The 22156-nt window shown below is 39.8% G+C and overlaps 3 protein-coding genes across 6 annotated transcripts; 2 read left to right on the top strand and 1 right to left on the bottom strand.

The window, feature by feature from the left end:
* Positions 1 to 5120: 5120 nt before the first annotated feature.
* On the bottom strand, positions 5121 to 6510 carry fahd1 (fumarylacetoacetate hydrolase domain containing 1). The gene has a single exon (XM_031730645.2). It carries the CDS (start codon positions 6320 to 6322, stop codon positions 5660 to 5662), a length of 663 nt encoding a protein of 220 aa, XP_031586505.1. The 5' UTR covers positions 6323 to 6510; the 3' UTR covers positions 5121 to 5659.
* A 126-nt stretch (positions 6511 to 6636) lies between these two features.
* On the top strand, positions 6637 to 13755 carry LOC116313027 (hydroxyacylglutathione hydrolase, mitochondrial). 3 transcript variants are annotated; one of them, XM_031730577.2, is made up of 9 exons: positions 6637 to 6795; positions 7254 to 7438; positions 9922 to 9986; positions 10862 to 10979; positions 11063 to 11171; positions 11280 to 11383; positions 11509 to 11610; positions 11702 to 11781; positions 12946 to 13755. In XM_031730577.2, exons 1-9 carry the CDS (start codon positions 6729 to 6731, stop codon positions 13043 to 13045), a joined length of 930 nt encoding a protein of 309 aa, XP_031586437.1. In that variant the 5' UTR covers positions 6637 to 6728; the 3' UTR covers positions 13046 to 13755. The 3 variants fall into 3 exon arrangements, with proteins under 3 accessions (XP_031586437.1, XP_039467068.1, XP_039467069.1); XM_039611134.1 differs by lacking the exon at positions 6637 to 6795 and adding an exon at positions 6861 to 6879; XM_039611135.1 differs by lacking the exon at positions 6637 to 6795 and adding an exon at positions 7024 to 7169.
* Positions 13756 to 16485: 2730 nt separating this feature from the next.
* On the top strand, positions 16486 to 22142 carry LOC116313028 (hydroxyacylglutathione hydrolase-like protein). 2 transcript variants are annotated; one of them, XM_031730579.2, is made up of 9 exons: positions 16492 to 16741; positions 16977 to 17118; positions 17899 to 17963; positions 18056 to 18173; positions 18300 to 18408; positions 18677 to 18780; positions 19057 to 19158; positions 19492 to 19571; positions 21150 to 22142. In XM_031730579.2, the coding sequence occupies exons 2-9, from the start codon at positions 17014 to 17016 to the stop codon at positions 21298 to 21300; spliced, it is 834 nt and encodes a 277-aa protein (XP_031586439.1). In that variant the 5' UTR covers positions 16492 to 16741; positions 16977 to 17013; the 3' UTR covers positions 21301 to 22142. The 2 variants fall into 2 exon arrangements, with proteins under 2 accessions (XP_039466923.1, XP_031586439.1); XM_039610989.1 differs by lacking the exon at positions 19057 to 19158 and having other exon boundaries at positions 16486 to 16741.
* The last annotated feature ends 14 nt before the right edge of the window (positions 22143 to 22156 follow it).

The following is a 22156-nucleotide window of genomic DNA, read 5'->3' as shown; positions in this document are numbered from 1 at the left end:
CTATTTTAGACTACAGAATACCAGCTCCAGTCTGCTTATTGAGCTTTGATTGGAAAACTTTACAGAGAAGCTTGCACTTAGTTGATGAGGTACAGTGTGTTGCCAAATGAATGGAAAGCTTTCACACTAAAAATAAAACTGTATTCAACTCTTCTGGAAACACTCTTTGGAGGAGCTTTTATTTTTATTTTGCTGCATCCACATCTGTATGGAAGCAACGTGTTTCACAGTTTAGCTGTTAAATCTGCTCCGGTTTGCCTTCCGCCTGCAGCTTCAAACAAAGTGTTAACAAACTGTGTGTAGTCAATCACTTTGAATGAAAGAGGTCTGCACCTGGGCGTCATGCATGGTTCTTTTTAATTTGTCAAAGACCCCATTCGTTAGTCGGTGAGAATGAATTACGGCTCCGCAGTTTGGCCCGCGAAAATATAACACATCCGTTTTTAATTTCCTCCATTGTGTTAGTAATAAGTAATGATTAATGCAACTGTCATGTGCACACGCACAGGAGAGTCCATCAAACACGGGAGAAAGACACATATTCACCGAAAAACCTCATTTGATGTATAAGTATGCACATAGAGTCCTGTCACACTGAGCTGCTTTTATGCCTTTCCAAAAATGACATCAAATCAATTTCTTGGCCGTATGAGAGCATGTCTCTTTGATGCAATATGTCATATGCATTCCCTCTGACTCAATCCTTCCTATGGTTGGTATTTTTTTCCCTAAGAATAGCCACACCACAGCCCCATCTGGTGACTTGCAGTGCAGCACGCAAATCTAGGCCTCACGAATGGTCAATTGCTCAACACACAGACAGACACGAGCTGGTAATCAAGGGATAATGCTTTATTCTCCCAGAGAATGGACAGTCCAATGTCTTATTTAAAAATTTATAGTTGTTTTTCAGTTAGACTCAACGCTGCAGCATTCCTGCATTACACTGTAGTCACTAAAACAGAGGCTGGATGCTGATTTAAACTGATATTACACACTACTATAAATCAAACTGAAAAGAGTTCAGTTTCCCTTCAGTGAACCATTAAAGAATAGGCACATGTTCAAGCCTGTATTCATGTTCACATTGTTTTTCATTTGACACAATTACCTCAAGCAAGATGATACCTCGGCACTAAGTCTAGCGATGAGCTGATGGCTACTAACAAATGTTGAAACAAGTCTGCCAGAATATGCCATAAATGGCATGTTACAATAGATTTAACATGTCTCAGATTCAGCCAGCCACATCCTGCCAAGTTATTCTACCCTGTAGTCTTTTTGTGAACCTCTGTTTTCAGACACAATATGCAGTTGTTTGTTCTCGCATTGTGATAATCTCTAGATGAGGAAGTGTTCAAAAATGCTGGCACTTTCCGAGTTTAGATTTTTATACATAGCACATCGCTGGTCCCAAATTCTACAAAAGCCCTAAACTCATCAACACTGAGTCAGGCTGGGATTACATTACGTTACAAAATGTGTTAAATCCACAGGCTGAGGACAGTTTGCTCTGTCTATGAAGTTCACTGTAACCTTCTCCTTTGCTTTTCTTCCAGTAAAACCCTTCAAGGAACTGTGTATAACATTTCTGTCAATCCATTTTTTTTTACCCATTTCAGGGTCATGTTTGGGCTGGAGCCTATCCCAGCTGTCATAGGGCGAGAGGCAGGGTACACCTGCACATGTCACTAACCTATCACAGGGCTATCAGAAAGAGACAGACAGCCATTCACAATCACACCTATCACCAATTTGAAACACCACTTGACCTAATGTGCACATCTTTGGACTGCCGGAGGAAGCTGGAGTATCTGGAAAGAACCCACACAGGCACAGGGAGAACATGCAAACTCCACACAGAAAATCCGAGCAGGCACTAGCCTCACTGTGAGCCTGTAGTGCTAATCACCACACGACCACATAACAATTCTCAGATACTAAATGCACACCAGCCGCTCTCTGAAAATGTACTCTGATCGACTCTGTTCATAAGACTCAGTTACCACCTGGGCTGACATCATGAGTGATGTCACTGTTATGGTGTGCTGAATCGAAAGACTGTGGTCCTCATGTAATCCCTGCTCAAAGCGTCAAAAATACCTTCTCAGGCTCTTGCTCGTTGACACGGTGCTGGTTTATGTGCTGAATGTTAAACCAGAGCTGAGCTCCAGCTTTGAAGCCGCTGTTAAAAACCTGTGAGGCTTTAATACCTGCAGTCACACGGGGACAATGAATGGTATGATTCATACCTCATAAAAGACGACACCTGTGAGCACACAGCATACTAACCCTGTGATGAGGGAAAAAAAGGGGCCATGGAAACATTTCCCAGCTCCTGAATCTAATTGAATCTGTCATAACTGTTCTAATGACAGACATACATAACCCCAGAGTTCCCTGCAGGCCAGGGCTTGGCACTAAGAGTGTTGCAGACAACATGCCCTACAGGTGTGGGAAGATGATGTATACAGACTCAGGTTACGGCAGATTGGCCTGGGATGGGCTGATGGAGGCTCTGATTGATCCTGAAAACAGAGAAGCCTGTGGGAGAATTGTCTCTGAACCTGGAAGAGAAGTTTAAAAGTCCAAGAACTATCAGGGTACGGTGAAGGTTGACATCCTAGAAGTCAAAATTACACTGGATGTGCAGAAATACCACAGCTGATAATCTCGGTTAATGGAGGCGCTCTTTTATGTGTCTCAGATTGTTTAAAGCAAATCAAAGAAAGTATCAAATGCAGTATTTAGGTGTGACGCTATTAAACATTCGGAAGGAAATACATGTCGGCTGGTTTAATAAGCAGCAAAATACACTTGTTTAACGAACGCTTTGTTAGTTATACCTGTTAAGCTGCTTGTTAATGCAAATATCTAAGAGAACTAGCTAACACTGCTGAGAGGACCAGTCACTGGCTATGGTTAAAAAGGGCTGACATCACTTGGGCGGCTAAGGCAGTCAGCTAACCACGAGAAAAAAGAAATATTCTGCTCTTCTCCCCTTTTCTGGGAGGCAGTGGGGAGGTAGAGCGTACAGCCCGATCCGGCGGGGAGGTGTGGGAAGACAGATCGGGCGTCCCCCTTCCGGCTCTCCTCTCTGCTCCCTCCTGTCTTGTCCCCTTTGTCTTACTTCTCTCTATCACCTTTTCTATCCCTTTGAAGAAGTGAGGCTCCATAAATGCTAAAGAGGTAAGTATTATTTCTCAGTTGCAGTGAATAGATAGAAAATAAACTGTAGGAAACTAAACAGAAGAAAGAAGAAGAGAAATAACAATTTAACATAAACCAGTGACACACTCCAGGGCCTGATCAACCCTGGCAGGGCCTCCTTGGATGAGGGTGTCTAGTGATAATGGCCGAAACACCCGATGAATCCAAGGTCCACTACTGATGATGTGTCCCAATTTAAAATGATAATCTAGATCGATCTCTAATCCCTAAACCTAACCAAGGAAGGAAAATGGCAGATTAGCCTGGGTAAAAGACCGAAAGTTGAGGCACACAACGATGTGTGCTGCTGGCAAAGTTTCTGGGCTGCCTTTCCTCATAACAGCCATCCATCAAGAATCTCTCCATCTAAAGCAATGCATTATCAGGGACTGTAACATCTAGTCCTTTTTACTGAATCAGCCAATTACATGACAGCACCTCGGTGCATTTAGGGTTGCAGACACGGACAAGAAAGCTGCTGAAGTTCAAACTGAGCATGAAAATGGAGAAGAAAGGTGACTTTAAGTGACTTTGACTGTGACGTGGTTGCCAGAGTATTTCAGAAACTGCTGATCTACTGGGATTTTCCCGCATAACCATCTCTATGGTTCACAGAGAAAGACCCGAAAAAGAGAAAATATCCAGTGAGCATCAGTGCTCTGGGTAAAAACTTGTTACTTTGTTAATGCCAGAGGTCAGAGAAGAATTGGCTTGAAGACTGCTTCAAGCCAAAATGAAGGCAACACCAAATCAAATAACCACTTGTTACAACTAAGGTATGCAAAAGAGCGTCTCTGAACACCCAAAGCACAGATCCATCCTGGCAGTTCAGGTTGTGACATGACAGTGAGTTCAAATGCTCAAATGGCCTCCACAGTCAGCTGATCTCAGTCCAATAGAGTCTCTTTAGGATGTGGTGAGACAGGAGATTCTCATCATAGATGTGCAGCCAACAAATCTGCAGCAGCTGTGTGATGCTGTCATGTCAATATGGGCCAAAATCTCTGAGGATGTTTCCAGCACCTTGTTGAGTCTGTGTCATGAAGAATTAAAACACTTCTAAAGGCAAAAGCAGGTAGCTACAGTACGTACTGAACTGGCCGTAAGTGTAGCCATGTTCCTAAATTAAGAACAGCTGGGTAGTGAAACCTGTATTTCAAACTCCCGCAGTGACAAATCTGATGTTACTTTCAGCTGCTCCCTTATTCACAGGGGGCGCCACAGTGGGTAGCTCCACATGTTTGATTTGGCAGATGTATTTTTTTTTAACTCCGGATGCCTTTCCTGATGCAACCCAAAAGGGATTTGTCTCTTCTCCTGGGATTGTAGAAGGATTTTTCACTCGTTGGGTAAATGTGTAAACTGCTACTATGGAGCTGCTCCTGTGCTAATCAAACAGGTTTTTTCAAACTGAATTTTTCTGAGGACAACACACCTTTTCAACCCATAAGCTTCTCTAAATTTTAATAATTCCTTACATATATTAAAACTTTAATATTTAAATGAACCATAAGGATTTTTTTTTGGTAAAACTCATGGTCTTTCATAACATTTACATCTACACTATAATGTAAGGAATGTTTTCTTAACTTTATCTGTATCTTACTGTTATTATTGTAATTTTAGATTTTACTATATAACCCACTGGGCACAAAAGCAATGCCACTAATTATTGTGGAAAAAAATCAACTTTTATATCAACATTTTGAAGTGATTGTTTTTAAGTATTTTGAGTGGGTTTCAAACATCTGGTGTACAAGATTACGAAGAGACACTTTTTCAACACTAACATAAAAACATCTATGTGGTTATACATAAATCACATCTGCGCTGAGAATACTATTTGAACTTTAATGCATTTATAAAAAGATGAATACTGATATAAACTGTCAGAAATTACCAATAACAAGTTTTTTTTTTAAATAGAGGACTTGTTTTTATTTACTGTTTTCTGAAAAATATGAAGTTTCTCAAAAAGGAGAATACAAGGTGCTGTTTTCAAGTTTCTGCAATCCTTTTATTTTTTTTACAGCAGATGATTAAAAAAGAATAATAAATTACAAAAATGTAATGATCTAATGCTCATTTTAGTTTAGTTTTTTGGTTGTTGTTTTTTTACATCATTGCACCTTTAATTGTAATACTATAAATTACTTCATAGTCTGATGAAAGAGTGACACTGTGTGATGAATATGTTTTTTATACCATGGCTAAAATACAGTAAAATAGATTATAGTTGCCCTGATTTTGCTCAAACGGTGTCACGAAACTGTGTGTTGTACTTCGGCCCTTCTAAAATGCTGGGCAAGGCAGCAAGAATTGATCAGAAATACAGTCTCGGTGGCACAGCACTGCCATCTGCTGATGCGCAAAGATTTTAAAAAAAGATTGAAGCACCTTCTCCTCACGAGTCTTTATCTCCTCTGCCTCAGTTAAGTCCATTTTTCCGCTAATGTTCTTGTCTGTCTACTCTAAAGCTCATCGTAACAATGTCCTCGATCCCAGCCTGCAGCTCATCGTGCTCCTGCACGGCGGAGACTCCTTTAGGGGTCCCGGTCAGGATGAGATCCCCTTCCTCCAAGGTGATGAAGTCGCTGATGTAGCTGATGAGATACGGGACGGAGAAGATCATCTGAGAGGTGCAGCCGCTCTGTCGAAGCTGATCATTTACTTTCAGCCACAGGTTGACCTTCCCCGGGTCAGGGATGCGCTCTTTGGGGATGAACTCGCTGACCGGACAGGAGGTGTTGAAAGCCTTGGCCATGGTCCAGGGCAGACCTTTGGACTTGCACTCGTCCTGGATGTCTCGGGCTGTCATGTCCAAGCACAGAGCATAACCCGCAACATGCTCCATAGCGGCGGACTGCGAGATGGCCGTGCCCCCTTTCCCGATCACCACCCCCAGCTCCACTTCATGGTGCAGATTACTGCTGTAAAGGGGCACCAAGATAGGCGAGCCCTCTCTCACATATGCAGTAGGAGGCTTCAGGAACAAGACAGGCTCCTTAGGAATCGCGTTTTTCAGCTCTTTGGCGTGATCCGCATAGTTTCTCCCAACGCAAATTATCTTCCTCCCCCATTCCCAGAACCGAGAAATATTCCGTGCTGTCATCGTGGAGAACCGTGCGCGGTTTCGGCTACCTTGAAGCAGTCAGCACGAGTGTAACCAAACTTTGACCGACACCGTTTGACCGCTCCGGAAAATCAACCTACGGCAAGCCTGAAGGGACCTGCGCAGAGCGCAAAAGTCGAATCAATGCTATCTTATTTGAGATAATTAGCGGGACTAAAATGTAAAAACAAAACCACTTACTAACTTTATTTAACTACTCTTGTGCAGAATTACGTAAAAAAGTAAATCAGTCACGTGTTTTAACAGATCATTCCCGATCTATCTACCCGAGACTTGATTGGCGGAGCCTTGGAGGGCAAAGGTCAAAGGGAGCGGAGGCGGAACTGAACCAAAACCAAACTTTTCTGGTTTACACAAACGTGATAAGACTTAAGCTACTGTTGTTATGTTACTCAAGTCACTAGTAGGGAGTGCCTGCACTCTAATAGGAGCTGCGACAGCCTTAAAATTCGGTACGTCCACACGGTTTTCTCTCATTTTCAGCCCGCGAAGGTTTAGCGTATTTTTCGCTCGCTTCGCTGCCGTTAGGTGGGTAGGTAGGTGGCGTTTGTTCGTATGTTTATGTTTTGTCGTCTTAAGATGGGGGGAGTTGTCACATGAGCACAGCCGAACTGTCTGAGCTCATACCTACTTCCTATTATATAACCTCCTCTATGACAGTCATATCGGTGTAATTAATTAATGTGCCCACAAAAAAATCCAACACCGAAGCGTGTTAACGTGTGGCGTTCACTTGTACAGCGGGGCGGTGAGGTGTGTCTTAAGTTTCTCGCGTTTGTGGCATGAAACGAATATAAGGCAAGGAGTATGTGAATATATTACAGAGGTACAGGGGACTAGAAGTTAAACTGTCCTGATTTCTTCCTGATGTGGCTCGGTGTTAAATATTGACTTTTATCCCTTCATGAAGCTCCGGTGGAAGTCAAGGCCCAGGCAGCCGCCCTCCTTCACAGCGTGGTCAGGAAATCTAATCTGGTGGAGCAAGCAAACATGAAGATTGAACTGCTCCCTGCGCTGTCTGACAACTACATGTACCTACTGATCGATGTGGACTCCAGAGAAGCAGCTATTGTAGACCCCGTGGAGCCAATTAAGGTCTGTTCAGTCACTGTATCCTATTAAGTAATGTTATATAAACCAGTTGACAACACTTTAACACCAATGCAGAAAGTCTACCTACAAGTGATTGTGTTAACCTTTACACACTATTCAGCTCAAAATTGTGTCCTTTTAAAAACATTTGATAGCAACGCAGTTTTCTTTTTGTTTTTTCTTTTATTTATTTTTTAAATTTTTAGCCTGAAAGTATTATTATTATTGTTGTTGTTGTTGTTGTTGTTGTTGTTGTTACTATTATCATTATTATTATAATTATTATATGATATGATATCTGAGGAAGTGTCTAGTTACAGGACAGTTTGCAGTTCATTCAAGGTGCAATTGTACCTGCTGCCAGTTCACCTGAGGTTAGTGTGTATGTGAGGAATAACCAAGTTAAATTAAGTATTTACTACACAGAGTACTGTAGTAGTTGCTCCATTTAAATGAGAGGAAGTGTGCGAAATAGTTTAGACACTTTTTTTGTTTTGTTTTTGTTTTTCTGACTGACTTTATGATTATTACTAAAATGATCCAAAATCTTATACTGCTGTACAGGTGCTACAATCTTTTGTAAACTGAGGCTGTTTGTGATGAAATGTGATTTTTAGATCTACCAGTGTGGGTCAAATAAAAAAAAAAAAAAAAAGTGGTTTTAGGGAATCTTTTGTGCAAGTCATGCCTGTGTGGGGTTTTTTCCTTCTTTATTTTTTATGGGACAGAGGTGACAGACGTCAAGGGGGACCTTGACACTGTCACGTAGACGGTCTACGTCCTCACTACATTTGCCCAAGTTCCCAGGGAGACCGGTATCAGCTGGTCTTTGAGGTGGAGGGATCTCCAAACAGTGCACGAGAGGTTATATAGATGTCAGTGAGTGCCTTGAGGGATGGTGTCTTGACACAGACATGAGATTTGAAATAAGTCAGCATGATGGTGCAATGGTTAGAAGTATTAGGATCATTGCCTTTCAGCAAGATTATAAAGATACCTGAACTGGCATTTAGGTGAGTGTGGGAAACACTTGTGCAAGTTCCACACATGCAAGGTGTCCTACCACTGCCCTGAATACACACATTAGTTTGCAATGAGCAAGTTATTGAATTATTATAGATATTGTTATAGACTGCAGTTACAAGGATTTTTTTTATGACATATCAAAGGGCGGTGTTTAACAGTTGTAATAGTTTTGCATTGTTACATAATAAATCCCAAAAGTTGAGGTCATTTCAATTTTCACTTTGAGTAGAATATAATAAAATCATAATTTCTCTCCTGCTTTCATGTATTAAATTTTTTCACTAAAAATGAATCTTGTAAATCTCAAAAATACACTATCTGGTCTCTGAAACATTAATTAAGCATTAATCATCCAATTATTTATGTCAGATATGCTATTTACACATAGTCTATTTATATAATCTGTAGTTCAAAATGTTGTATAAACATTTATACCAGTTCTTAGCATGAGTCAAAACTGACCCCAACCATATTCTGAAGGCTTGAAATATGAACAGTTTATAAGGGTTGAAATGGTCATTCATCAATAAGAATACATATAATGTTCAGCATCATAACTCTGAGAGAATCCACTCTGCATTTTGCTGGTGATATTGTGGACTTAAGAAAAATACGTTGTTGTTGTTGTTATCATTATTGTTGGGTATAGGTCAAAACATAACCCTAGACTATTGAAAACACTACGTAATTCTATCCAAGCGTGTTTGATTTCTTCTTATTTATGTATTTATTTATTTATTTTACTATTTTTATTTCATTATTTTTGTATGGGAGGTGTCTACTTTCAGGACAGTTTGCAGAAAGGTGCAGAGTACCTTATATCAGTTTGAGGTTAGTGTGTATGTGAGAAAAGGTTAAGTATGAACTGGATAGAATACTGTAACTGTTGCAGGAAAATGCATCCAATCTTTTTATTCAGAGAATACTGAGAATGAAATTTGATATGATGTGCGTTTTTATCTGCCAGAACTTTGTTTGGGCACTATAATAATATGTAGTGAAGGACAGACATGACTTTCCAACTACACAGTAGTCCTCAGTTTGGAAGAAGACCAACCTCCTTTCAACTATATACAGAATCTGCCTAGTTTGAAAGTCTACTATCAAGTCAAAGGTATTTGTAATATTAACACAGAGAATATCAAGTATTTGGTCATTACTACATTTAAAACTAGCGTGTGAGGAAGAAGTACCAATTTGATGTTTTCAGCAAGTTTTCAGCAAGTCCTAAATGCAAGAACCCTGACTGGCCCTACTAAATTAGTAGTAGGGCCCAAATCTGTGAATTTTCCCATATAAAAAGCTGTAACAAACACCTTTTTCTCTCCTGTTCTTGATTAAGACCTTTAATAACTAATTGTTGTTGGATATTTATTGATAAATTAAGTAGTTGTATTGGCTTGGCTTCACTCAGCATTTTTTTTTTTTTTTTTTTTTTTTTTTTTTTGTGCTTTGAACAGGTTGTTGAAGCTGTCCGAAAGCATGGTGTAAAACTCACCACAGTTCTAACCACCCATCACCACTGGTAAGCTGCTGCTTATTTTATAACATTGATGAATGTATTTATTTTTTTCAAGATTATTTTTCCATAATAAGTAAGCTAAAAAATTACTTATTGTACCTGTTAAGGCAAAAGATACATTTTATATCCATCATCATTACCATGAATATAACCACGTTCACATCCAGCGTGCTGTGTGAACAAAGTATTAGGTCCACTCTGATCTTGGAAGGCTGTGACTGCAAAGTAACCTACCTACTGTACTGTACTTACTCAAAATGTGTAAAGTCTTTATTAGGAAAAAGTACGCTTACATATTTCTCCACCAGTTTCTCACCCACGGCTGCAGTAGGAGTCAAGTAATTTTGTTTGCTTTGATTTGCTTTCCTTTAATTTTGTCATGCTGATGTACATCTTACTACCTGGTCACATGCTGCATTTAGCAGCAGCATTCTCCAGTCTAACAAAGTGCTTCTAGGAAAAGCTTGTGGCACACATTGTGTTTAGCTTGATGCTGACTGACAACATAGACCACGAACTACCTGCATCATTATACTAGCATTACTATAATAATGGTGCAAATAGCCTGCAAGAGAAGGAATGATGGCCTAAAAGGTGTTGCTGTGCAAACATGATCCCAAAACATCAGATGCTGAAGTCAGAACATGCTCCTACTACTTAAGACGTCATCACCCCGCCCATTTCCTGTCATGTTTCCCAGAAATTGGCAAATTGTCTTGATTGTTTTTGCTATGAATAGCATTTACTGGAATTAAACGCTACTGCCCACTAAATGCACGCTTCATAGATAAACGTTTGCTTTGGCTTCTTATGCTAAGAACCCGCTAAACCTGTATTGGACAAAAAAGTAATACCAACACACTAATTTTCTGTTTTAGGGATCATGCTGGTGGAAATGAGAAGATGTTGAAACTAATGCCAGGTCTGAAGGTCTATGGAGGGGATGACAGAGTTGATGCCATTACAAAGAAAGTTTCTCATTCCAACACTTTCAAAGTGAGACGATCAAACTCTCTGCTCTGTGGTCCAACTATAAGCTTCAAATGAACGATTGCTCACTGTTGTTTTTCTCTCCTCAGGTTGGATCACTCAATGTTAAATGCCTTTCTACTCCTTGTCACACAACTGGTCACATTTGTTACTATGTGACCAAGGAAAACAGCACTGAGCCACCAGCTGTCTTTACAGGTGTGGTTACTTAAGTTAAACATTTATATAAGATAAACTGCGAGTGTAAATAAAGACATGTTTTGTGTGAACTTAAAGGCCCTAAGAACTCCTGTTTTTCCCATGCAGGGGATACTCTGTTTGTGGCTGGCTGTGGGAAATTTTTTGAGGGTACAGCAGAGCAGATGCACAAAGCCTTGATAGAAATTCTGGGGCGCCTTCCTCCTGAAACGGTAACTGCAAACATAGGCGTTCATTTTACAGATTTTTAGGATGGAAAAGGACTTAAATTCTTCAGTAGTTGATGAGTTAACTTTGCTGTATGTGTGTGACTAACTTTAGTCTGTTTGTGTTTAAGCATGTCTATTGTGGTCATGAGTACACCGTCAACAATCTGAAATTTGCACGTCATGTGGAACCGCACAATGAAGTAATTCAGGAGAAGTTGGCCTGGGCAAAGGTACGTGATTCATACAGTAACCACTTCAAATCAGCTTATCCTTAATTAATTAAAACAACTTTGTAATTTTTGTGTATTTATCTGTCTGTAGGAGAAGTGCAGCAACGGAGAACCAACTATTCCGTCCACTCTGGCAGATGAATTCACATATAACCCCTTTATGAGAGTAAAGTATGTATAACTTCATTAAAAACAGCCATGTGAAAAAGAGTTTTCACAGGACTTAATGCAGTCCTGTAAAAACCTAAGTACAGCCATAGTACTTCCATAGGAATTTAGAGAGTAAGTAGTAGCCAGATGCTGCTAATGAAATGGACTTGATTAACTGATGATCAGCGAGTGTGAACTTCTAGAAAAGCTGACATTTTGGCAGTTTGCTGGTCTGGCGCATTTAGGGGTCTGTATATATACCTAAGGTAATACAAGTCTTCCCAGGAGTAGATGTCCCGGCACATTCATCTAACAGTCAGACTGTAATGCACAGGGAAAGTGAAAACAAAAAGAGCTCCATCTTAAACTTGACAGGCATAATTTAGCATGTTAAATGTAAAAGTTTGTGACATTACAATTAGAAAAAATACTGAACAAGTATGGCTGGTTTGGAAGGGTTGGCAGGAGAAAGCCTCTTCTCTCTAAAAAGAACATGGCAGCATGGCTTAAACTTTGTAAAGTTGGATCTGAACAAACCACAATTCCCTTTGGGCAGACTACACAGGAGTGGAGATGTTTGGCCATAATGTACAGCGCTAACACAGCATATTTGAGGTGTTATAGGGGTGATGATTTGGGCTTGTTTTGATCCACATGACCTTGGACATGTTGTCCAAAAGTATTCTAGAATCAAATGTGAGGTTATCTGTCCAGAACTTAAACCTTGGCCCAAATTGGATCATGCAACAGGACGACGCACAGCAGCAAATCTATACCAGCATTGCTGAAACCACAAAGAGTGGAGGTGTTGCAATGGCCCAGTCAAAGTCCAGTCCTTAATCCTGATTAAAATGCTGTGGTGGAACCTTAAGAGCTCTGTGCAAAAACAAATGCCCACAACTATCAATGAACTGAAGCAACGTCATGTAGAGGAGAGTATGTCGAAATTCCTCTGCAATGATGTGAGAAACTGAGAGTCATACAGGAAATTATTACTTATTGCTGCTAGAGCTGGTTGTACAAGCTACTGAACCTGGGGTGCACTTACTTAGTACAGGGTCCTGTGAAATTTTTCTTTTTCACATCACTGTAGTAGTAATTACAGAGGATTATAATTTGTTTTGAGGTACCTACAGTGAGAGTGCTGCCTGACTACATTTGTTTCCCCCCCAATGTGTAATTTAGAGAGCCGTCCGTTCAAGAATATGTGAAGCAGACAGACCCTATCGAGACCATGAGAAGGCTTCGGAAGGAAAAAGATAATTTCCGAGTGCCCAAGGAGTGAAAGACCTGTGCACCAGAGTTGGCATTTCAACTGCTTACAACACTGCAAGCTGTCAATTATATACTCAAAGAAATACCTGCAACTAATCTCTAAACCAACTGAAAAACGGCACATCCATTGCATTGACTTTAACTCAAGGTCCATTTTTTCTATCACAGTGTTCAGCATAACATATTAGACTATAAATCTATAAATAAGTCATTCTTTTAGATATATTTGAGGTTTTTTTTGGTTGGCAGTTTTAAGGAATAAATGGCCATTCTGTAAATGTATCAGAAAAGTTATTTAGTCTTATGCTTTAATATATTGATGTTCAAACTACTGTTTCACTCAGCGTTTAAACATTTAACACAAGACAAGGATCACATGAGTAACAAATGTTGGCATACGTGGACACTTTCTGTGAGTTGGTTTAATAATAGGTAATCATTTCTTCGCCTGCAAAGATTTGTATCAATGTTTCTTCATGTCATTTATTTTCACACTTGCTTAAAAGATGCTAGTTTGGTTGTTTATGTGCAAAATACAGCATCGCTGCCTTTACATATGAGTAATCAAAGTGATCTGTGAGCTCAGCCTTGTCTACCTGTTGTGTCAGCATTGTTAGAAACCTCAAATCATGTTTTGCTCGTAAAATCTTTCAAGGACTATTGCATGAAGCAATTTGGAAAAAGCAATAAAGCACATTTGTTTCAGTAGGTTCACACAAACGTTTGCATTTAAATTGTGTCATAAGCAAAATATATTCCTGATGCAGAATAAGGCCATTAAAACTGTTATATTCTCATATACATCTTATATTATTGGATTATTACATTAGTAGAAGTTTGCCTTTGGCGAACGCTTTCATCGGTGTTATCTAAATTTTCCAGTTACATTTTGGGAGATTCTTTGGGTTATAATTGCTAAATCTTGTCTAATAGCAAACCATGGAAGTAAGCTTCTCTCATGTCTAAATATGATGAAAGTATTAAGAAGCAGGTCTGGTAGCATTTTTTGAAAATAATTATTATTTTGTTTCATTTAGTAGGTGATTGATGTGGAGCACACAGTCCTAATAATGCAAATGAGGGGAAAAAAATGTGTAGGCACATTATGGATATGTAGCCCTACTTTATCTGTGGGCTACTCAGAAACAATAGTTGTGGGCCTTTCAAAGAAGTCCAGAAAAGGGAACCACAGTTTATAAAATGTGTTTTTTCATCCACAAACTGTGTATCTAATTTTTTGTAAACCCATACAGGACATTATATCTTTTACCCATTGCACATACGAGGGGGAAGAAGAGTCTTTCCACTTAAGTAAAATAGCTCATCTGGCCAGCAGTAATGAAAAGTTTAATGCTCTGAGCCTGAAGTTGGGCAACCTCAGGTTCTGGCCCGCACCAAACATAGCACAGAGTGGCTCTGGTTTAATTTGATGCAGCAGGACTTCAGACATTGTATAGAAAAGAGAGGTCCAAAAGTTGGCCAACGAAGGACAGGACCAGTGCATATGAAGTAATGTACCAGGGGCACCCCCACACCTTCTACAGGTTGGGTCCGCCTCTGGGTATATGCGCGCCAACTTAGCCTTGGAGAAGTGCCCCCGATCATTCTTAAATTGAATGAGTGTGTGTCGAGCACACACTGATATATTGTGAACTTGGCCAAGGATCGAGTCCTACAGTTCATCCGTGATATGAAAGTTAAGGTCCTCTTCCCATTTAGATTTGATGGCAGCTACTGAAGAACATTTTAAATTGAAATTAAATTGTACAAGGCTGATATTATGCCCCTAGAGGTTGGATTGACTATTAAAAAGCCATACTTTATCCATTGTTTAGTAAATGATGATTAGCCATCCTAAAAGGTGTCAGATAATATCTGAAAATGCCTATTCATGCTTTACTTATGTCACAGTACAGAAACAGCCCTAGTAAAAATCACCAATGATCTTCTGCTTGCAGCTGATTCTGGACTTATATCCATCCTCATTCTCCTTGACCTTACAGCAGCTTTCGATACTATCTCCCACCGCATCCTCCTTCACAGATTAGCATCTATTGGCATCAATGGTACAGTACTCGCCTGGTTTACTTCTTATCTCTCTGGCCGCTCACAGTTTGTTCAATTGCTCCCTCACAGATCAGTATCTACTCCAGTTAATTCTGGTGTACCCCAAGGCTCTGTCCTGGGTCCTTTACTTTTTATCATCTATCTCCTACCCCTAGGTAATATTTTTAGGAAGCATAACATCCAGTTTCACTGCTACGCAGATGACACCCAGCTCTACATATCCTCCAAATCCACAGCTACTCTCCCACCCACATCCATTTCTGACTGTTTAAGTGAAATCAAGGTCTGGTTTACTCACAACTTTCTTAAACTTAATGGCAATAAAACAGAATTCATTTTAATAGGCACCAGATCAAAACTGACTACAGTTCCAACCAGTCCTTCATTATCCATTGATAACTCTGTTGTCACACCCTCCCCTCAGGTTAAGAGTCTTGGTGTCATCCTCGATAGCACTCTGTCCTTCACAGCACATATAAATAATATCACTCGGTCTTCCTACTTTCATCTCCGTAATATTAACCGTCTTCGTCCCTCACTCACACCACACAGTACTGCCATACTTGTCAATGCTCTTGTCACATCTCGTCTGGATTACTGTAACTCTCTTCTCTATGGTCTACCTCATAAATCCCTCCATAAACTGCAGTTGGTTCAAAATACAGCTGCTCGTATTATTTCCAGAACTAGATCCACTGAACATATAACACCTGTTCTTAAACAGCTCCATTGGCTTCCAATTCACCTCCGTGTCAATTTCAAGATCCTGCTTCTCACTTTCAAAGCGCTTCATAACCTCGCTCCTCCATATCTATCCGATCTTCTCCATACATACTCACCCCTTCGTACACTCCGCTCTTCTTCAGCTTCCTTCTGTCAGTTCCACCTGCTCGCCTGACTACCGTGGGACTCAGAGCCTTTAGTTGTTCTGCCCCGAGACTTTGGAATGCACTTCCACTTGCTCTACGGACCACACACTGTCTCACCACTTTTAAATCACTACTCAAAACCCATCTGTTTAGAATTGCATACACCTGATCTGTCTTAGGCCATTTTTACCTTGCTCAGTTTTTATATTTGCTTTTATACTTTTATGACTGTTTATGTCTAAATTTTATCTACCATGTTTGCTATATATACATTTTTTTTAATGTTTTTTATGGTATTGTTTACGTGCTACTGTAAGGTGACCTTGAGGGTCTGAAAGGCGCCTATAAATAAAATATATTATTATTATTATTATTATTACTAATAGTTAATTACTATTATAAAATAATTATAGTCTTTAACAATGTAAAAATGTGAATAATTATTTGAATTTTTATATGTTAATAATTTAACTGGTTTTTATTTTTAACCAAGGCTTGTACATTGCCAGGGGCAGAGAAGCATGAATCAAGAAAAAAACATTGATAAATAAGCCCCTATGACACACTCACACACATATACGTATATATTTGTAACAAATTTAAAGGCGGTTGACTGTTTCCAGCTCGATTAAAAGGTCTTGGTTTTGACCCTTTGATTCCACGATGTCGCGATAACTTCCTCGTCTGACAGAAATGTGAGTTAATAATTTGAAGAGGATGGGCACAGTCCAGCTGCGATAAACGACCTGATCGGATACACTCAAAGAGAGGTAGCTCTTCTCTGATTTTTTAAAAACTATTTTTAGATTTTAGAGTCATGTGACATCATCAGGAAGTACTCGGCTACATGACACTGTAGTTTGCGGATTGATGCAGCTTACACCTCCCAGCATGCTTATATCGACTACCTGTTTATGCTTGACTAAGTATTTAACATCTGGTGCAGAAGACAGGTCCGTTCAAGTAAATGATTCATATGTTGACTAATCAAACCTCTTCTTGAAGCGTCGCTCACTGTGGTGCGCATGCGTGTGCGGGTACCATGAAGGTAAAGGTGATCTCCATCCTGGAAGACAACTACATGTACCTGGTGATAGAGGAGCAGAGCAAACAGGCGATAGCTGTGGACCCGGCTGTGCCGCACCGGGTGAGAGGCATCGCTGTGTCTGTGGTTTAAAAATGGCGTCATACTTCAGAACAGACTTAAACTTATTTTTGTGATCATCTATGTTTAAACAAGTAACAAAACAAGAAAACAGTTTAAAATTGATTCAGTGAAAAATCGAAGACTGGTTTGTTAAAAATAAGGACATTTTAAAAAAGCCATAAGCAATATTCATAGATACTGTAGAGAAAGTGCACTACAGATACCATACTTGCTTTGAGAGTGTTTATGGAGAGGTCAGAGCTACACAGAGGTCAGAAGGAGTTGCACTCTCTCCAGAGAAAGCATGATAGGGTGCAAAGACATACTCTGGAAGTCAGTATGAGGAAGTGAGGAGTGACAGAGAAGTAGGGAGATGCAGGACCTGTGTGAGGACAGCGAGATAGTGGTGAGGTGTGTTTGCCATGATGATGATCAGGCAGGAGTCTGTGGGGACTATCATGTTTGCAGAAGACACTGTAATTTGTAGTGAGAGTGAAGCAAGACAGAATACATGTGTGTGAATGAGAGGGCGACAGGTGTGAATCTGCAAGGGGCAGAGGAAGGGAAGGTGGATCAGTTTAAATATGAGCCAACAAAAGAAGATGAATTTTAGGGCTGCAATAAGTGTTTGCTTTCCTCATCATTTAATGCACCTTTTACATTCTCCATTACACATTACACTTTTCTGAAGCTAAAACAATCATAGGACAAAGAAGCTGCACCTGAGGACTGTTTGGCTGTTTTGCTTTAAAAGTGACTGGATGATTTTTTTCCCTACAGCTGCTAGAAATAGTGAAACGAGAAGGCGTCTCCTTGATAGCTGTTCTCACCACACACCATCACTGGTAAGAGGAGCGTTTGGTGTCAGGTAACAACGCTGCAAAGCATCTCAGTCAAATTGCGGCTAATGGAGTAACTTGGTGCCTCTGCTTACTAGGGACCACGCTCGTGGGAATGAGGCTCTGGTGAAGGAGGTCCCTGGCCTGAGGGTGTACGGGGGAGACGATCGAATCGGGGGCCTGACGGATAAAGTGACAAATGCGCAGGAACTGAAGGTGTCCACAAAGCGCCTACAGAAGCTCGATGAAGACGCCGTTTAGCTGCGTTTTGAAATTTTACAAACCCGTTGTCTTTTCGAGTTCTGATTTTTTTTGCCTTGTTGTACTTTTCTTCATCTGCAGTTTAGCTCCATCAATGTGAGGTGCCTGTTTACTCCCTGCCATACCTCTGGTCACATGTGCTACTTTGTTTGGGAGGATGAGTGCACTGACGCCCCTGCTGTGTTCACAGGTCTTTTTCTGTACACATAAAGAATCAGTGCAACAGTTAAAATCCAAGACACTAGTTGATTTCGCCATACCGCCTCTGACTGTACAGTTAACCCAAAAAAATGACTCACTTCATGTTGCAACAGTTTTGTCTTCAGGCAAATAATCTTAATAACTGAATTCTGAGTGGCTAGAGATATGAATACTATAAGTTGTCCATGTTGTGTGTGGTGACAAAAACTGACCACTGCCTCCTGTGACATCCCCTTGTCCTTTCTTTGGGTTGCTAGGGGATACGTTGTTTATTGGTGGATGTGGACGGTTCCTTGAGGGTACAGCAGAGCAGATGTATCACAACCTCACCCAGGTGCTTGGTTCCCTACCTCAAGACACGGTTAGTGGAAATAAGAAATACTAACTGTATGCGTATGCATGTGTGTGTACGACCTGTACAGGCTTAACAACAGCTAGCATGACCTCAGATAAGTCTGCGTCACCATAGTGAATCATCACTCCACAACAATGAGTGAATTGAGAACAGGACTGGCTGTCTTTTCACCCTTCATAGTACAAACTATCTTAAATGGCACAAAGCCCAGAATGAGTAAAGATACTGAAGCTGTGATGTGAGCTAAACCCTACTTTAAACGAGGCTTTGTTCGTCTTTTAGAAGGTGTTCTGTGGGCACGAGTACACCATAAAGAACTTGAAGTTTGCCATGCTGGTGGAGCCAGAAAATGAAAAGGTTAAGGAGATGCTGAGCTGGGCCAGGGTGAGCATGATACAGGAAGCTGCTACAAGAATATGGCTTGCAGTTTTCTCTGGTGTTAGCCTGTCTCCTGATACTTTCCAGTTTGTTAAAAAGAGCTCAAATATATACCGATTACACAGTAGGTGGTCCATGACTATTTCCAGTATGTTAAAGGAATTTCAGTTAGATCATTGTTGTTGTTTTTTTAAATATCTTGGACAACAATGGGGGTCTGTTTCACAGATAAGTAAGCTATTACAGGCTTGCTGCACAGAGAATAGTCCAAGCCTTAATCTTTCAATACATTTAAATATGTTTATACCAGGTTTCTTAAAGTGTTTGCTGTCTCTGCAGGCAAGAGATGATGATGACAAACCCACAGTGCCATCTACACTGATGGAAGAATTCGAATACAACCCTTTTCTTCGTGTCTCGTGAGTCTGGATGTTTATGTATAGCATGTATGAAAGTGATGGGTCAGGCGAAACACAATTACTTTAAAATCAAGTTAGTCACTATAAGCAACCTTTATTTCCTGTTCCAGAAACAAAAACTCCCTTTGAGGGAAACCCTTGGGGTCATTTCCAGCTCTGTGCTTTATCAGCTTTGCATCATTCACAGTTTAAAATAACTCTTATTTATGTTATAATGGCTCTTGGAACTGCCTCCTACTACTGTAACTAACTTTCTTCTGATTGGCTACCTCTCACAAACAGATTAGATAAATTTGCTGTGCAAAAGTCTCGATTCATCTCTTATTTGTTTATATTTTGCTCACAAAATGGGAAATGGGTGGAGGGATTCATTGAAACAGCTACAAACATATACATGGAAATAAAAGTATATAAGACAAAAACATATTCTGTACAATTCTAACAAGCTTTAAAGTTAATATTTAGCATGAGCACCGTTATTCTTTAAAACAGCATGAACTCTCTTAGAGAAGCTTTCTCATCATTTCTTTAAGTAGTCTTCAGGAAAAGTTCTCCAGACTTCTTGAATTAGCTTCAAAGCTCTTTTTTGGGTCATGGCTGCTTTTTGTTCTGTTTTCTGTCCAGATGATCCCACACTGCTTCAAATATGTTGCGGTCCGGGCTCTGGGGACGGCAGTCCATGACTAATAGTGTTTCACTGTTTGTTTTTCTATCCAAGTGTGCTCTTACTGCATTGACAGTGTTGTGCTGAAAAATGACCTGTTTCCACATTGCACTGATCTTCAGTGCAGTTCTTGTGTACTTTGGCATACCCCAGCTTAAAAATTGCTTCTTGACAGCCACCCTTCCACTTTCTGAGGCTGAACAGATTTTCCTATTTGTTAATGGCATGACTTTCAGATGGTGTTCATCTGCTATCAATATATATATATATATATTTTAAGCGTGCCACTTCTTCTTTTTTCCTCCACTTGTCCAGTTTCCTCTTTTTTTTCCTTCTTTTTTTAAGGACACTGGACACCAAGCTTTCAGCGAATAGTTTTTTGAGCTACTATTTTGTGTCAGTCAAACTGTATTATCTTTGGTATTTTTAATAGATCCAACTAAAGAAACTGTAACAAATTATGTGTTTTTGTTACAGGCTGCTAGTAACAAAGTGCCTAAAGATACTGTTTAAAATGGGTTCTTTGCTAATTTGTCACAACACCGGTTCATCACTTGAGTTGGATTTGTTGTTTATGCTTGAATGATTCATATGTCAGTGTTAAGTGGCTGAATAAATAATAACAATAAAAAAACATTCCTTTGAAAATGATTCACACTATTTTGCTCAAGACCACTTTAAAACGTTACAAAATAGTTTGATTCCGTGGAAGCAAAAGGGTGACTCAGGACTTGCACAATACTTCTCTTACGACTGAAAAACAGGAAAGGCTCAGTAACCGTGTGTTATTTACTATGCTTGAATCAGTTTGTGGGAAACTCTTAGTTTTTTCAAATATTTTTATTTTGTACTATAGTGTAGTGCAGTAGTGCCTCAGTTGTGTTTCTTCCTTTTCAAATCTTTTTTTACTGCAGGGAGGAAGCAGTGCAGAAGTTCACGGGGAAGACGGACCCCATAGAGGTGCTGAGGGTCCTGCGAAAAGAGAAGGACAAATTCAAGAAGCCCAAGGAGAGACTTCCTCCTCACGCCATGCTGGCTCTGGAATGGGGGCTCCTCAGACCTTGAAATCCACTTTCACAGGCCTCAGCAGTAGTATGTAAATCAGTTAACCAGAGCTAACAGAATGAGGATGAGGGTGAAAAACTGAATGCAGTGAGATACAAGACCTGTAGAGTGCATTGTTTTGTTGCTTTAAAACAAAGTCTGACCAATACATCCCCGAGTGCTGATTAACCATCAAGTGGCAACCCCATCTTTGCATTTAAAATGCAGTATAAAGCTGCTGTCATTAAATATTCCTCAGAAACAAATTATTATTTAGAGACCAGTCTCCCAGTCTCTTACACACTAATTGCACCAGTTAACGTCTGTTAATACCAATTTTTAGTAAAACTGTCGAGATTACATTGTTTTGTGTATTTATTGATTCAAATAACTGCTTTTGAAAGAAATGTAACCTTCAGTTGATTATTATTTGTATGCATTTGAAACTTTAATTGCTTTGATATTTACTTTTTTACACCTTTTTGGCGTTTTTCTGTCTGGTAACATTGCCACAGTTCTCTCATTTAACTTTTTCGGTCAGTTTAGAGATGATATATATGTGTATATATATTTTTTCCAGTGTCTTTGTCCTCTTAATTTAGCAAGTGAAAGCTTCAGATCTAATTTACCTTAATTTAAGTGAATTTGTTTGTCATTTAGACTCTACCTTGTGCTCACGATTTTGGGACAGGTATCGAATATGTTAAAGTGTATAACAAGGGTAGAAAAATACATGCAGTGTACATCACTATGAATGTAAATTGCTGATTTTCATCCCAAAGATTACATGCACATTGTACAAGAGGCTAAAAGCTGTATATGAGAGTCAAAAGATTATTTAATAAAACATCAGTCTCAATCCATATTCAGAACAGTT

Source organism: Oreochromis aureus, linkage group 4, assembly GCF_013358895.1.
Source record: "Oreochromis aureus strain Israel breed Guangdong linkage group 4, ZZ_aureus, whole genome shotgun sequence".
NCBI classification, from domain to species: domain Eukaryota; kingdom Metazoa; phylum Chordata; class Actinopteri; order Cichliformes; family Cichlidae; genus Oreochromis; species Oreochromis aureus.
The sequence above is the reverse complement of the archived record's forward strand: the minus strand, read 5'-3'. Positions and strand labels throughout refer to the sequence as shown.